Source organism: Dicentrarchus labrax, unplaced genomic scaffold (assembly GCF_905237075.1).
Source record: "Dicentrarchus labrax unplaced genomic scaffold, dlabrax2021, whole genome shotgun sequence".
NCBI classification, from domain to species: domain Eukaryota; kingdom Metazoa; phylum Chordata; class Actinopteri; family Moronidae; genus Dicentrarchus; species Dicentrarchus labrax.
Window position 1 is genome coordinate 1,052,010 of NW_026136720.1, and position 16,897 is coordinate 1,068,906.

General features: G+C 43.3%; 2 protein-coding genes across 30 annotated transcripts in view; both read left to right on the forward strand.

Annotated features, from left to right (window-relative positions):
• The window catches only part of phf21ab (PHD finger protein 21Ab), a 33,311-nt gene extending 22,036 nt beyond the window's left edge, over positions 1 to 11,275 (forward strand). The window contains 6 exon segments of the mRNA XM_051380811.1: positions 1,261 to 1,374; positions 1,377 to 1,489; positions 1,870 to 2,025; positions 2,376 to 2,451; positions 2,540 to 2,643; positions 3,367 to 11,275. Coding sequence (XP_051236771.1) covers positions 1,261 to 1,374; positions 1,377 to 1,489; positions 1,870 to 2,025; positions 2,376 to 2,451; positions 2,540 to 2,643; positions 3,367 to 4,158 — 1,355 coding nt within the window. The 3' untranslated portion in view covers positions 4,159 to 11,275.
• Positions 11,276 to 12,398: 1,123 nt separating this feature from the next.
• LOC127352451 (histone-lysine N-methyltransferase SETD1A) lies at positions 12,399 to 16,586 on the forward strand. Of its 29 annotated transcripts, none has more exons than XM_051380847.1 (8): positions 12,400 to 13,147; positions 13,788 to 14,033; positions 14,272 to 14,379; positions 14,410 to 14,451; positions 14,488 to 14,520; positions 14,606 to 14,727; positions 14,840 to 15,191; positions 15,269 to 16,586. In XM_051380847.1, exons 1-8 carry the CDS (start codon positions 12,904 to 12,906, stop codon positions 15,595 to 15,597), a joined length of 1,476 nt encoding a protein of 491 aa, XP_051236807.1. In that variant the 5' UTR covers positions 12,400 to 12,903; the 3' UTR covers positions 15,598 to 16,586. The 29 variants fall into 29 exon arrangements, with proteins under 29 accessions (XP_051236796.1, XP_051236795.1, XP_051236790.1 ...); XM_051380852.1 differs by having other exon boundaries at positions 14,410 to 14,439; XM_051380851.1 differs by having other exon boundaries at positions 14,416 to 14,445.
• The last annotated feature ends 311 nt before the right edge of the window (positions 16,587 to 16,897 follow it).

Here is a 16,897-nt window from a genome sequence, read left to right on the forward strand (position 1 = left end):
CAAGTTAGGGTCAGTAAATGTAACTGCTAGAGACCCAGACTGAACATTTCTAACATTAAACTCTGTATTCAACCGTTCTGGTTCTCAGTGCCGACACTATTATATTTGTGCCGTTTTAAAGTTCAGTGAAGTGACTTGTGTGAATGTTAAACAGGGAATAACAGACTAACATTAATTGGCTTTTAATACTTCATACCTCAAATGACTCAAATTGAATCCAAGAAGCTTCCACTTTCCTCCTGTTTAACTAAAGAGGTTAACAGCACTAAATACTCTGCACACAACCTCCATTTGACTTTCAGCAGAAAAGACTAAAGATTGAAATCAACTCGCAGTGTCAGATTTTATCACATCAGAAGTCTAAATGTAGCTGTGATCAGAGGCTGGAGCTGTTGAGAGGGAGTTCAAATACAGAGACAAACACTGAACGCTGTAAAACAACTGATGATCATATTTAGAATAACGTTACTATCTGCAATGTTCCTTTATTTTATTTGGACCGTTAGCTCAATGCTAATAACTAGCTCGCTGTTTACAAATCAGCCATCAGCCGACACCACGAAGCAACCAACACCAGACCCACAATGCAACACCAGACCCACAATGCAACACCAGACCCACAATGCAACACCAAGATACAGCCAGCAGGACAACACCAGTTAGCTTAGCTACAGTTAGCTAGCTGGATGCCCCTCCCTCACATCACTCTTGGCTAGTAGGAAGCTATCGTTAGCTTTGTACCGCTACATCATTTATTTATAGCTAAAATCAACACCGTTCATCATGTTAGCTGGGGAAGCTAACGTTAGCCAACTAACATAACCACTAGGATAGAGTTTTTGCTAGCCACTCTGAATAACGCGGGAGCATAAAGGTCACAACCTTTGACCCTCATCCTACATAGAGACACATAGAGATCAGTCCACAGGCAGCAGAGGGACAAAGCTCCACTACAACCTGTTCACTCTCTGCTGATAAACAGTGATTATTATAGAGACAGGATTCAGAACCTTCTGGTTCTTTGATGAATGAACACTTTGAGCTCCAGCCCTGCTGACAGCCTGCAGCAACCGGACTGAGGTGTGTTAATATCTGACACACATTGATGTGTTGTGGCTTCGTAGACGACTGCAGTAGGTTGTACTAGCGCTCACCTTCAGCTCGCACAGAGCCAGTCTCCTGCACTAACACTGCTGTCTGTGCTTCTGACTCCTCCTCTTCCTCCTCTTCCTCCCTTACCGCTCCCCCGTCTCATGCTAGCCAACGAAGACTCCCTTTCCAAGGTATGTCATACAGACTGTTTGTTTTTGTTTTCTTCCCCCCTCTCCATCTTTCTTTTTTTCTTTGTTTTCCGTCTTTGTTGTCTGTCTCATTTCACCCAGGTCGCCCACCCAAATACAGCAGCGTCCCGGAGCTGGGCAGCCTCACCCCGACCTCCCCCTCCAGCCCCGTCCATCCCCTCCCCCTGCCCAGCCCCAGCTCTGGGGATGTAAGTAACGATGGGGGAGACGGACAGTTCAGAGGGTTGGAAACCCCCGTCACACACAGTCCTATTGGCACCCCAAGACCTCCACAAACACGTCCATTAGTTTGTTGTCTCCATGTGATTCTCATCAGTCATCAGTTGATTTTTACTTTGATTCAGCCTTACAAAGTGAACAGTGTCCTGTAGCCCATTAATAACTACTACTCAGAACACATTCTAACTTTTCTGTGGGTTAATTAACACACCATGTCCATTAGACATTAAAACGAGGCCAACTGTAAACTAAACCGAACCAGATCATGGTGCCTCCCCCTGCCTCTCCACAGATGGATGGTGGGGCTCAGCTGGGCAGGGAAACTGATTGGTCCAATTCTTCCTCACAGGGAGACATCCATGAGGATTTCTGCACTGTGTGCAGACGCAGTGGCCAGTTGCTCATGTGCGACACGTGTTCTCGTGTTTATCACCTCGACTGCCTGGATCCACCCCTGAAAACCATTCCTAAAGGCATGTGGATCTGTCCAAAATGTCAAGATCAGGTAACCGCAGCAGCCGTGACTGATCCTGAGTCAGGGGGAAGGGGGTACCACAGTCCAGAGAGGGGCCAATCAGGGCCAGTAGCTGTACTTGACTGTAAAAAAACTGCTTCTGCTGACACTGTCCTGAACGTTAGGACTGTTCAATCCTTTGTAAGCATATACATGATGCAGTATTGTTTTTTTGTGCTTCTGTCCCATTCATTGTGTCAGTAAAGATTGGCATCTCACATCCATCCACTTCATTGCTTGTCCCCTCTCGGCCTCACCACAGGGTGGCGGCTTAATTTTGTCTTCCTCAAATCTTCTCTTAAGTCTCAGCCTTTGTGACAACTGTGAGCTTCTCTCTCCAGATCCTGAAAAAAGAAGAAGCCATTCCCTGGCCCGGTACTCTGGCTATTGTTCATTCCTACATCGCTTACAAAGAAGGTGACGTCAGATTATCTTCCTCTCTCAGACGTCCGCTGGGACAGGTGGTGGATGGTGAGGTTAACTGTTTTATTGTGCTCTGCTGCAGCTAAAGAAGAGGAGAAACAGAAGCTGATGAAGTGGAGTTCTGAACTGAAAGTGGAGCGAGAGCAGCTGGAACAGAGAGTCAAACAGCTCAGCAACTCCATAACGGTAACAAACACAAGAACCAATTCCTTTTTAGATCCAGTTGCAGGTTCATAACTTACTCATTCACCGAGAAACAAACAGGAACTGATAGAGCTCCAGAGCGTTAGTAGTAATTAATATTCGAAGCTTTGACAAGGCTTGACTTTAAATCTGGTTATCCATCCAAGAGACAGACGCCATCCATGATTGATTAACTTGTGTGTGGGAGAAATAAATGCATCAAAGGTCACAGTTTATGATTAAACTTTCATATCATTCTGAATCAGGACCTCTTTAGAGCAAAGTAGACTTAATCTGTCACACACATTTTTAATCAACAGTTTGTATCTTCTGCTGCTCATCTGATGTCAATTTGTACTTGCCCTTATATTATTGTATATTTTATTTATTTATTAGCAGTTTTCAATTGACAACAAAGACCCTTTTAGTTGATCCAGTTTCCAGGATCATTAAAATGCTTGCTTAAGCTTCAGCTCATAAACTCTGTCTTACTCGCACACCGAGTGCCTGATCGGTCCTGATTGGTTGCAAAGCCTCCCCAACAGAAGAACCAGGTGGGTAATAATGAGACTGAGGTGGATTTGTGGGACACACTGCTAGTAGTAATAACGACTGATCCTATTTCTAGAAGCACGGGAACTTGAGGAGATACATTATTTTTGATCATCACCTAAAGCACATCTGATGCCTTCAGTCGAATCTAACTTTGTTGTTGTTCTTCATCAGAAATGCATGGAGACCAAAAACACCATCCTGGCTCGTCAGAAAGAGATGCAGCTTTCCCTGGAAAAAGTCAAACACCTGATTCGCCTCATCCAAGCCTTCAATTTCAACCAAGCTCTGGCAGAGACAGAGGGTAAGGACGTCAGTGCCAGAGTCCAGGACAGTGCTGAAGTTGCAGTCGGCTCTGAAGCCACGCCAGAAGCTAACTCTGTAGAGAGCGTGAAGGCTGGGAGCTCCTCAGCCAGCAGCAACACCGATGGAAACAACAAACCAGAGGAGCACGGAGCCGCAGGGAACAACCAGACAACAGGAGCAGCAGGAGGAGACACCGACAGCCAGCCTGTCCCTGAAGGCAGCGCTGTCCTTACAGCAGATAACAGCCCCAGTGTAGGGGCAGGCGGTAAGGCGGAGCCTGTTGACGGGGCAGTGGTGGGGGGAGGGGGTGACACAGGGACTGGTGTCCAGGCGGAGGCTGTGGCCAAGCCTGAGACTGAGGCAGCTCCAGTGGTTGACATTCCCACTTCCTCAGTGGTCGCGACTGTTGCCACCACCAATGGTACGGCCGAACCGGCCTGCCCTGATCACAGCCCCGCAGGAGGCTGCGCCACCAACGCCACCACCAACTCTGAGAACAAGATGGCTGCCGTCAATCCTCCAGAGACAGCAGTGGAGAAGAAACAGGAGGAGATCTCTAACAGTGACGGCAGCAACAACAACAACAACAACAGCAAAACCTCAGAACCCTCCCAGCATTCTTTGCCAGCTCTTGTCAGCAGTTTGGACAATAAAAAGTAATGCTTTGTCTCTTGAGTTGCGGGAATTCAAACATATATATTAAAAAAAAGACTTTTGCTTGCACCGTACGGTGCCCTGAAGTTGCCAATCTGTATAAATGTTGTTTGTTTGCATTGTATTGTCAGACTGTGTCAATGGTAGATATACAGCCCAAGTCACATGACTCTGGGAAGACGTAGGCCGTTCCACCCACAGAGCTGGGGTATAGGAAGGCTTACGAACCAGTGTCATCATGCCAATTAGTGATAGACGTCAGTGGTGGGAATGCTCGAAGGGAGATTAATCCATCATCACACCAGTGTGTGCCTGTTATAGTGGCCCCTGTGTTCTCTTGTGGGGTGGGGAGATGGGTTCGCATGGGTGTGGAGAAAATCGAGAACCAAACATCTGTCAGGAGTTACTGGTCTAAGAAGCAGTGTTGTGATAGAGTAATGAAAAGAGAACCTGTTCATCCCCTTGTCCCAATGAACTTAATGTGAACAACCTTTAACTTCTTCAATCCCACGACCCTGATCTCTTCCTTTGAACCCTAAACCTTACCCAGTGTTTCTAACCCTTAACCCCGATCCTTCCGATCTTAACTTCCCCCATTAACCAACAACTTCGACCATCTTCAGACAACAAAAACCTATAATCTTTCCTATCCTTCCCCAGTCCAACAATCTAATGTGGCATCCCAAAGGTTCAGATGCTGTTAGACGATCCAACAAAGACTTTGTTTGAAGAGTACCCTTAAACAAACGACCCTAACTTCTCCATCAACCTATAACTCAGTCGTCTTTAGTCCCATACTCAAATTTACCTTCCCCAGTCCACCAACAATCTAACGCAACCTTCTTCTTAAACCCAAAACGGCTCAGTTTGCATCAACTAACTCTTACAAAGTGCCGTCCGAATTCCCGCTCTAGATGGCGAGGGGAGATGCCTGCTGTTGTAGCAAGGGGCTAGATGCCATTAATCCTATAAATGGGGATAATGGAGTCCACTTTTGGACATTCATTGTGTTGTACTTGGTTCATCCCAATTTCCCCACCTCATTGGATTGTCTATTTAGGAAAGTAACAATTGCAACGTCAGAGAGGTCTTGGGGGCTGAGGTTTCAGACAAGCACTTCATTTGAAGCCTTCTGGTACATTTACACCAGCGTCCCGAACTTTCCCATTAACCAGTGACTGTCTTTAGACAACAGAAAACACAACGTCTTAATAACAAATAGCAGTAACCTTCCCCTTGTGACGAAATGTACCTTTAGCAGTCCACCAACAATCTTAAGTATTCTTCCTTCTCAACCCAAAAGGGATCAGTATGCTTCAAACCTAGTTTTTTCATATGCAGCCCCCGATCAGTTCAGAAGTCGGGAAAGGTGTGGGGCACAATCTTCATTTGAGGCATCCCTACCTTCCATATCAGCCTACAACTTAAACCGTGTTCATTCGAACAGAAAAAACATCAACGAAACAGCCTTCCCCTAGTGACTAAAACCCAATCTTACCTTCCCCAGTCCGCCAACGATCTATCGTACTCTCCCTCTTCAACCTTTAATCAGATGCTGTTAAACGATCCAACAAGTACTTGAGGTTTACTGATTCCTTTCAACCAACGTCCCTAACATCCAATTTGCTTAACTGTATTCATTCAACAAAAATCAGCCTTCCCCCAATAACTAAAACCCAAACTTACCTTCCCCAGTCCATCCTCCTTCTTCTGGAACCACAACGGAGACTCCACCCTGTCCCAGTTGACCAATAACCAAACGTCCCCATCAACCAACAATCCCAGTTAACTCCCCCTCCCCCCATCTCTTTCCCCACTCGTATCCCTGAGCTCAGGCAGAAAGGATGCTGAGCGTCGTGTTCAGCAGGTACGGAGGACGAAGCGAACAGGCGCGGTAGCCTAACAGATGTTTTCAGTGGTGTCGGTCAAGTGTAGTGATTGAGTTTTCATTCGTGAGTCAAGTGTGTCAACTGTGAGCACTAAATGTGAAATTGCAATATTGCAATGTCAACACACACAAACTATATCTGGGCTGTGTTTCTTTTTTATAGGAAAAGATATTCAGGTCTTCCTAGTCTTCAGAATAAGTGCTTTCTGTTCCTGAACCTGCTGGACTGGCATTATCAACACAAAAAGGAATCCTCTTTTTGAAGTGGTGATCTTTGCATTATGTACATTTCTGTTGAATCCTGAACTGCCAAAATGATGTTGTATCCAAATTCAGCAGGGACAAGTCCACTTACTGTATTGAAAGATCAAATCATTGGCGTTGTAAGATATAGATGCTACCATTTCAGAAATTGGAAATCCCCAGATTGAGACAGGAGAGCTTATTAAACAATAACATTAAAGGAACTTTTTTTTCCTTGAAATGGAGGGATTTGTTGTATGAACCTGCTCCTTCAGACGGATCTCAAAGGACAATACCACAAATCCTGAGATTAAAGCACAAGCTTGCTGCATTACAAAGAAGTGCTGAAGAGCTTTTTGTATGTTAATATGGAATTAAACAGAGTATGCATCTCTTTGTTGTGATGTGACTTATCCCCACATTGCCAATATTTTTCTAGGAGGAAATACAAACCTCTGTCTGACATTAAGGCTCAAGTCTAGTTCATATTTTTGGGGGGGAATTGCTGGGCTTCTGTCTCAGAAACCCCTTCATCCCCTCACAGTTAGACTAGTGCATCTCTTTTCTTTCTGGAGCATGTCTGGGCTGAAATGTGATGCTGTTATTCGTTGGCTTGGTGGCTGTCAGTTCGGGTCTGTCTTTGTCTGGTGAACTGATCATGACTTCTGGCTTCTTGTTGGGTACGGGGCATTAACAAACTCTGGTCTGTTCATTAACAGTGCCTCTGGTTGTGCTGGAATCATTATTTATGTCTTTCTTTTTGCAATATTGGAGCGTTTTTGCTGAAATTGTAGTCGTCTGAAAACGTATTCACCCCCGAGTAGCGTTGAAAGTTCTGTTATTGGTGTTCAACTCTTCAACCTGGATGTTTTATGTGGAAGATTATCTCAAAATGCTTTAATTTGTCTTACTGCTTTTATTTATGAGGGATTTGTAACCATGCTAGTGGCAACGTCCGTCTGTCAGTTGGTCTTGACAACTATAGAGTGCAGCAGGGACAACGTCTCTAATAGGATTTTTCCATTTGATTATGGATTATTGGGGTATTAACTTCTGTATTTTATGTCTGAGAACAATCTCTTAATCTTCTGTTAACTACCGACTTTATTTCAGACATCTACTAAAAACCCATCAACTTCCAGGTGAAGGAACCAGGAGGAGCTAAATGCTAACTCATTTTTGGGTTAGGACTAATTCCTGCAGCACGCAGTTGGAGAAGTGACATGAAAGTTTGCACAGACGGATGAATCCTACTTTTTATCCAGCGCCACCACAAAGTTCACAACTTTGGCTTTTAGTGACATATCTCAACAACTATTGGATCAAATTTCATACAGATATCGGTAGTGCCAAGAGCATAAATCCTAATGATGTTCCTTTTATCCTCTAGCGCCACCATCAGGCCGACTTTTTAATGTGTCCAATACTTAGGTTTAATACCTGCAGAACTAATAACATTCCCATCCGTCTCAGCTGCACTTCACTTTTAATTCTAATTAGCAAATGTTAATATGCTAAACTAAGAAGGTGAACAATGGTAACCATTAGCATGTTAGCATTGTAACTAACCCTTTTTAAGTCCCGCCCCTTCTATAAAAACTCTGTCAGCTTTTTCCTTTCCTTTTTTCCCAGGGTGGCGGAGTCATGACCCGCCCTAGCTTGCATCTGATTGGCTTGTACTTGTTGCCCTCGTTGGATGGAGTGGTTAGGTTTAGGCATGAGGAGTGGGGTAAGGATATCAGTGTAAGCCAGTCAGAGGTAGAGTAGGGCGGGTCATGACTTCGCCATCCTGGGAAAAAAAAAATTGCTTCCTGTACTTAGCTATGCTACATGCTAGGCTAATGTATGTTGAAAAGTCAACCACATTCTGAAGATAATTACAAAATAAAAGAGACAAATATTCCTATCATCAAGTGTTAGCTAGCCTTTGCTAACATTAGCTAACTTGAGATCCGAGATTCCGTCCCGGAAGTTGCGACATTCAACCAATCCCAGTGAATTCTGTGCAACCTTACAATTTTGTCCAATCACTGCAACTTTTTTACAAATTTTAGCAATCTTTGTAGTTTGAAGGTGATCTGTCTCTTTCACGGTGAACCATACGTCACCAAAACTCACTTCCTCCTCCTAGTTGTGAAAATGCAGCCGTGTGACGCCAACGTCTCACATTTACCCTCCAAACTCAGATTTTTATTCTCACTGAAGAAGTTTTCTGTTTCTCACGCAATTTTATTCACAATTGTGTTTTTTAGAAAAGCTGCTGTGAAATCAGGAATTTAAGGTCGCAACCAATCCTGGAGGGACTGTCGTACACAGAACAAAAAGGGGCGGGGCTTAGGAAGGGTCAGTTGTGAGGATGTTAGCATGTTGATGTTAGCATTTAGCTGAGCTGAACAGAGCTGCTAGCATGGCTGTAGACTCTCTGGGGCAGGGTGAAATTTGTGCCTGTTTTTATTGACACAGTTCTGCACAGACGTCCAATAATAGCAAATTATACGTGCACGCGGTTGCGGGGGTGAACACGTTGTTGGGCGACTATACAATGTGCTGTTACAGCTGTCTTTTTTTCATATCATACGGACTCTTGTAACTGAATCAACATATCTGACACAACACCTTATTTTCTGACATCAGCTGTACAAACTGCCTTCATTCAGAAGACCCCAGAAAAGAGAAAATCTCTGTAACATTTCCACATGTTTGGCCACAGTGTTGTCTGATAAATGTAATGTGTCTCTTACGAAGAGTTTAGCCATTCGAACATGGAAGGAAAAGACTGCAATTCTGAGAAAATGGCAACTAATATGTCCCCAATTCCTTATGAATTCCATTCGTTGTGTGTTTTCTTTGTCGGCTTTCTCGGGTGGACGTTCTCCCTCATTAGTCGTCATCACTCCACCAGGTTTTCTTTAGACGAGCCCGAACTTGTGTTCCAGACAAACTGGACCTTTCCCTCTGTACAGTAGGTACCTAGAGTGCCTTTCTTCAAACAGCAGATAATATTTGTCTCTTGACTTGCACTGTGACTTGTAGAACCTTACTAACCCTCCGGATAAATCCTCCCACCCCGACCCGCCTCCCCCTCCGAGAGCTCCCCCCCCCGAACCTCCGGAGCACAAACCCGGTCCCTTCACCTCAGGCTGCCAGTAGTCAATGCAAGTTACCAACTACGTTCATATTCTCACACAGCCGTTTAGAGTGACCAGATAGTGTTTTGTTGTTGTTTATTATAGGAGTTGCCTTAAATGTGTTTTATTTTCCTTTATTAAACTTTTACATTATTAAAAAAAAAAAAATCGCTGCAGACGCTGGCGAAGCTCAGAGGTCGATTGGCGAGCTCCAAAGAGAGGATTGTTAGTGATGAGATCTCGCTCGGTGTGGCAGCCAGCTGTTTGACGCACTTTTGGTTCGACCAGTATTATTATCAGAGTGTAAAGAACGGGGCGGTCCGGTTCCCGTGTAGTCGGCTCCTCGGTCAGGACTCGGGAGCTGTTTTTGTTTTCATCGTTCCCACCGTGCTGTGGTTCTTCTTCTTCTTCTTGTGTTTTCGGAGGAGTTTGTTATAATCAGGTCACGCAAAGCCGGAGCCTGTGTGCATTTGGAACGAACAAACTTTAGACCCAATTAGCAACATCTGTCCACTCTGGTGGAACGCATGCCTTCTTATGCAAATTTTTATACAAGATTTGTCAAACCTTTTTAATATGCATTTTATTTTATTTACTTTTGTTCTTTTTTTAAAAACTCAAGTCACCTTTTTTTCTTTTGGCATCCTGATGCCAGTTGTGTGCAGTTCAGTGCGGTAGCCATCCACGGTAGAATGTATGGAAGCTCATTTCTGCCAATATGAAAGGAAAAAAGATCTTTCTCATTGCAATGAGAAACTTTATCAACTTATTGACTTAGTAAAATAATGACTTTGTGATACTAAGTCAGAATATTGTAAAACTATCCTGTTCATTTGAGAGAGTTTCTCATTATAATGACTTTCAGAATCTTTTTTTTCCTCACTTTGGCTGAAATGAGCTTCCATAAAAACGGAGACATTTCTTCCTGCAAGCAGAGTTTTAACAGATGGAGCAGCGAAATGCTCCTTAGTTTAGATTTTAATTTGGCTAATGCACCATGCTGAATGTCGGGAGGGGGTTCGTGTCTAAATTGTGTCATTGTATTATAGAGAAAAGAAGTCCTCGGTTTCTATTTAGTCGAGCTCTAAAAGTGAATTTATCCAAAGAACTCTACATTTCTGTTTGGAAGCCTTTAATGTTGCATATCATTTGGAAATTAATTTCTGCGTCAGCATCGTGTGCAAGCTGAGAGGACCGTGTTTGTATTAGAGGAAGTCTTATATGCATTGAAACGTTCGCCTCCAGCTCCCCCGTGTGGTAAAGTTTTCAGCTTTTTACTTTAAAAAAACAAACAAAAAACGATCAAGTCATGATTGTGGCCTTCTAGTATTCTGTCGATAACATGACATCACCCCGTCGTTACGGCTCGCCATCCATCCTGTCCGGACCCAACTGTACACCTGAAGCTTCTTACCTCATCCACAGCTAATTCCATTGGGGGTGTGTTGAGTGCAAAAAAAAAAAGAATAAAAAATAAAAGAAGTCTTTTTTTATCTTCCATTTGGTGAGATGCATTGTAGCGATATGAATAAAGAAAAAGTTCACCTGGTGTGCTGAATAATGTGTAAATTGGTAATTACACAATCTGAATATTTGTATAATTGTTTGTATTTTTTCATAATGATTTTGGAAAGGAATGTGTTTATTTTTTTGACTTCTGTTCCAGATGTGTCTTCTGTTGGCCTGACATTGTGACTGGTCTGGTGGGATTCTTACCTCTGTATTGAGCCTCTTCTGTGATGAATTCTTTGTATGCAGTGTTTAGGAAATACTGTAGGGAACATGGGGAGGAGTTGATATTAGGAGCATTTGATCAATTTGTATTTATTTATTTTATCATTTTGTTAATAAATTGTGAAAAGCAGAGTGGTTTTGTTTTCATTAACAGTTTTAGAGGTTGTATCTCTCACATGATTATCAGACTGAATAGGCCTTTTTCACAGCAACCATTTTGACATGAAACAGTAGGGTAAACACAGGTTCCATTCAGGTCAGAGTCAGCTATGTGCTAAGCTAATCTATGTTGAAAAGCAACCACAGTCTGAAGATAAAAAGATAGAAAGATTATATATATATATATATAGTTACATCTTTAAGTCAGCTAATGGTAGAAAAATGCTAACTAACTAGCCAGATAATGTACGTCAATCTTTAGCTGGCTAGTTAGCAGGTTAGCTTTGCTACGTAACGAAACTCTAGCTAACTAGCTAACTAGCTATCTTAGTGACGACCTGTGTTTTAACCATAGCGTAGATTAGCTTAGCATGTAGCATACAGCAGAGGAACCTACGGACACTGTTCTGATAACACTTCAAGTCTTTGTTCATTGTAAAAACATGGACGGTTGAGTTCCTTATGGATCTCATATCTGCAGTTCTGACCCGCAGCGGCGCGGGTTCGAATCCCGCCCGGTCGTCCGCCCGCTTTGTGCTTTAGGTTCTGATCAAATGATCGATGGAGAAAATAATCATTAGATTCAGTTCGACACAGAATAATTCATAATGAGCTCAACCAACAGTAAAGTCCTGTTTTATTACATTAATTAATTCATAATGAACGTTACTGATAATAAATATCATATAAAAGCTCAACGTACTGGAACCAGTGTAACACTGTCTGTGTGCTCATATACTATAAATATATATATACTATAAATATATATACTATAAATATAAAAAAAAAAAAAATAAAATATATATATATATAAATATAAATATACTATAAATATATATATATACTATAAATATATATATACTATAAATATATATACTGCATATATATATTTATAGTATATATATATAAATAAATATATATATATATAAATATAAATATACTATAAATATATATATATATACTATAAATAGTTTATTCCGCTGTTGTTGTTCTCGTTCAGCAGAGTGGCGCAGCGGAAGCGTGCTGGGCCCATAACCCAGAGGTCGATGGATCGAAACCATCCTCTGCTAACGGGACTTTATTTTTTATTGCAGGATAATAACCAACGAACTCCTCTGAGGGAATTGATAAAGACATTAACAATTAACAGTTCGATCAGTGACATTGAACCCGCAGTGTACAGTGTACACGGTCCAATCTGCGGTCCCGCCCTGAACACGTCTTCAGGTCAGTATAGATAGTGTAATAAATAACAATACAAACTAAATAAACTCTCATAAAACCACTTTGGATCTTGAGATACTAAAACATTATTTAAAGTTTGAGCTATAAATTATTAATTTATAGTTTCTCACTATAATTTTAATATATTTTTTTTATCACATTGGCAGAAATCAGTTGCATTAAACTCCATTTAAACCCGAAGAAGAAGAAGTAGAAAAAAAAGAAAAAGAAAAAGTAGAAGAAGAATGTTTGGAACGATGTCTCGTGACGTCACGCCGCGGTGTGTTGTGGGACATCAGCCGTAACTGTTGTCTGTTCTCGTGCAGCGTGTTGTTGTTGTTGTTGTTGTTGTTGTTGTTGTTGTTGTTGTTGTTGATGGGGGGCATTGACTGCTGTGTGAAGAGCTGCCGCCGCCGCTCTCACGACCACCGCGGGAGGAAGATCCCCAACGGGCTGAGCTTCCACTGTTTCCCCGACTGGAGGAGGGACGAAGGCGGGCAGATATCCGAGCTGACGAGGCGGAGGAGGGCGGCCTGGGTGTCCGCTGTGGGCCGGAACAACCTCACCTTCAACAGCATCCCCGCCTCGGCCAGAGTGTGCTCCCGCCACTTCCACTCAGGTGAGTTTTACCTGGTCTGTTAAAATCCCCGTTTTCCCTCTGGGGTTTGGTTCAGCTTTAACACTCACTGTAGTTTGTGCTGCTGTTGGTTTGCTGACTAACATTATGTCCTCCACATTTAGATTAAATATGAGAGAAACCTCTCGGTGGTGAGTCTGTTTGTCCACAGTAAAGATTAAACTCCTCCTGAAGCCCACTGAGGAACCACAGGAGGGAAATGTTAACAGGCAACAGAACTCCATTCAGATTTCTCCCGATTTAAGGAAGAGTTCACCAGCTGCCTCCGTTAAAGCTCCAGTGTATCATTAATATAATATCTATGTTAATGTATGTTTTCATTAGTGTTTAATCAGCTGAAATTAACAATCATTGTGTGTTTGTTACCTTAGAATGAGACAAACATAAATCACAATAAAATGCAGATAATTGAGTCCAGGGTCTCCAGATGTCTGGATTTTATTTACTGTTTGAATCCACCTGAATATTTGAGAAGCTGGAACCAGAGAATTTAGATTTAATGATAATCAAAAACTCGTCATCATCAGTCGATCAGCAGATTGTGGTTTATTCTGATGGTTGGATAAAAGAAGACGTCACTGTGGATGTTGTTTTCTGAGACTAACTCCTCGTGTGTCTGCAGGTAAACCAGCTACTGAAATACTGCAGTCGGACCCAGATTGGGTCCCGTCACTGCATTTGGGTCCCAGCCAAGAGAACGGCGGACGCACTGAGCGCCTCCTCCCGACGGAGCAGGCGAAGAAACCCAAAGCAAAACAGAGACTGACGGCGAGGAAGAGACCGTCTCTCTCGTCCAAACGTCCTCCGACAGAATCCAAAGCAGCAGCAGGAGGACAGAAAGGAGGAGGAAGAGGAAGAGGAAGAGGAGGTGAGACTGAACTGTTGGATGTGAAGGAGAATTCATAGAATTTAAATATTAAAATGACACAGAATAAGGATTTTTAATCTCGTCTCTGATTGACGGCGTTGAACTCAGGCTTCCGTCCCGATAACGATCAATATCTCAAGATATTTCTGTAGATTCAGAGAATGAATAATTCACTGATACAGACAGGAAGTGCTTCAGAGGAACGCTGACAATTCTTCTTCTTGCTGTTCTGTGACAGCTCGGCTCACGGTGAACCGGAAACGAGGAGAGAGAAAGGGGGACGATCAGAGGCCCACAGGCCAGACTGAAACCCAGTGCAGTAAGGACTCAGCTGTGGTACATGCAGGTCCAGGTCCAGGTCCAGGTCCAGGTCCAGGTCCAGGTCCAGGTCCAGGTCTAGGTCCAGGTCCAGGTCCAGGTCCAGGTCTAGGTCCAGGTCCAGGTCCAGGTCTAGGTCTAGGTCCAGGTCCAGGTCCAGGTCTACCAGGTGAGCTTCAGTGTTCATTCACTGTATTTACAGAAACATCCTGTATCGATTTATCTAAAATCCGTTGTTCTGTACATCGCTGCAGCGAGACCGGACTGGAGAGAACTTAAATCTGTGCTGCAGTCGGTTCTACAGACCAACACCAGCAAACAGTCTGAAGACACAACGCGGCCCGCTGCAGTGGACCAGAACTCCCTCAGCTTCAGAGTAAGACTGACAGTCAGCGTCCGGTTGCGTCATCCTAGCTCGCCGTTACCAGCCGACACCACGGAGCCATTTTTTGTTCTTTTTATGAACTAAAGTTAATTGTTTGTTTCAGGACTTCTTCAGAGGCGCTCTCGAAGTCTCTCTGGAGGCCTCCAGCAGGTCCCGGGCCCTCGCAGCCAAACGGTCCTCCGGCTCCGGGGACTTCAGTGTGCAGCTGAACTTTAACCCTCCTCCTCCCAGCTCCTCCTCCTCCTCCTCCTCCTCCTCCTCCTCCTCCTCCTCCTCCTGTGAGGACTGTGTCAGACTGCGGAGGACGATCGTGGAGCTGCAGGACAAACTGTCTCATCTCACAGAACCACAGGAGGACGAGGAGGTCTCACCCGTCGTCAACAAGCCCCCCCTCCAGCCAGACCAGGACCTGCAGAGTCCCGACCCGGTCCAGATAGAGGAGACAGACTCTAGTTGTGAGTTCAGTTACAGTTAGAAGTTGATGATGATGATGATGGTGATGAAGGTTAAACGTGTCTGTCTGTCCTCACAGGGATGGAGCCTCTCTCTCCTCAGTGGGTGTACGGTACCGGGGTTGAGGACTCGGCCAACGAGTCCACTCCCAGCGCCCCTGCGGTCTATCGGGACATCCGGTCCAAGCATCAGCCGCCTCGCTTCAAGAAGGTCTGGCTGAGCATGTTCTGGTTCCTCTGCTACTCGCCGGCCCTCAACCAGATGTGGTGCCACGTGTGCCGCCTGTACTCCGCCAAGACCCACCCGAACCTGGCTCTGATCAAAGGTAGCCAGAAGTTCAAGATCGACAACATCAGGAAACACTCGAACAGCAAGAACCACAAACACAACGTGGAGCGTCTCTACTGAGCGACCACAGACTTTATGAACTCTGTGAGACGCCGTCTACCTCCGGCGTCCACTGAGAGACGGTTGGACCGACAGCAGCCTGATGGACACTTTCACTGTCTCTGCCATTAATGTCTCTGTTTGTCTGAACCATCAGATTAGTTCAGTTATAAAATCCCACAATGCACCACATATAGCATTTATAGGAGTCACAGTATAAATATTTGAGACGGTGATCCAGCGAAAGAGACTGAAACGACCCGAAGTGAAGAACTGAAGACCAACGTTCCCTCAGGACGTCATGTGACACATATAAAGAAGGTTTAATGTGACCACGTTAGAGAGCGATATCAGATACCACAAATATCTATAAATCTATTGTTGGATATTGTGAAAGGTATTTTAACGTATTGTACGTTCTTTAAAAGACTGGTTACCAGTTCCTCCCGTCACCTTTCTGTGAACAGGAGAAACTGATCTGAGGTCGGAGGAGGTGAGAAGACGACAGAGAGCAACGGCTCCCTCTGGTGGCAGGAAAAACACTCTGCACCCAACAACTCGACTGTTTTCAGCTTTTTAATGCAACAATCTGTTAAAATAATCTTTAAAGAGTTTATTTATGGCCTTAAAAACAAATATACCTTCAGATATTTATAGAACACAAATGTTTTCTAAAGGGCTCGTATGATCATAATAGAGAATAATAACATTACAACCCGTTTATTAAAGAGTGGTCTTTGGTGTCGGACTCCGCCTTTAAAGTAAACTGGCTCCAAAATACGACTGTTTGTGACCTCAGACCTGCAATACTGAGCTGAAACTACTTTTCTGTTTTACTCATCATCATATTTTGTTATTCAAAAGTATCATTAAGGAAACTACAACTGAATAAAATAACTTGAACATTAATATTTTATATGTCGTTAGTGATTTAAAAAGATTGTAAAGTTTTGATGTAAAAAGCTGTTTTGATTTTTTGAAGTGAAAATAAATATATTTATAAAACGTGACTCACTGTTTTGTAGTTGACATGAAACTGTTTTTCAGAAAAGTTTGATATGATGGGAAGTCTTAATAAATAAATGTTCTGATGTATGGAGGCCATTTCAGGCTCATTCTGACGCTGCAGCAGCAACAACCTCCGGTCAGCCTCATGACGCAGCAGTGATTCATTATTTACTTTCTATATTACCGTTTTTTTGTTTGTCTTTTGAATCTTTATTTATTTTTTTGTTTTCTGATATATCTGTTTCTATGGAAGCCCTTTTATGCCAATGTGATGGGAAAATAAAGATTATGTAAGTCATTAAAATGAGAAACT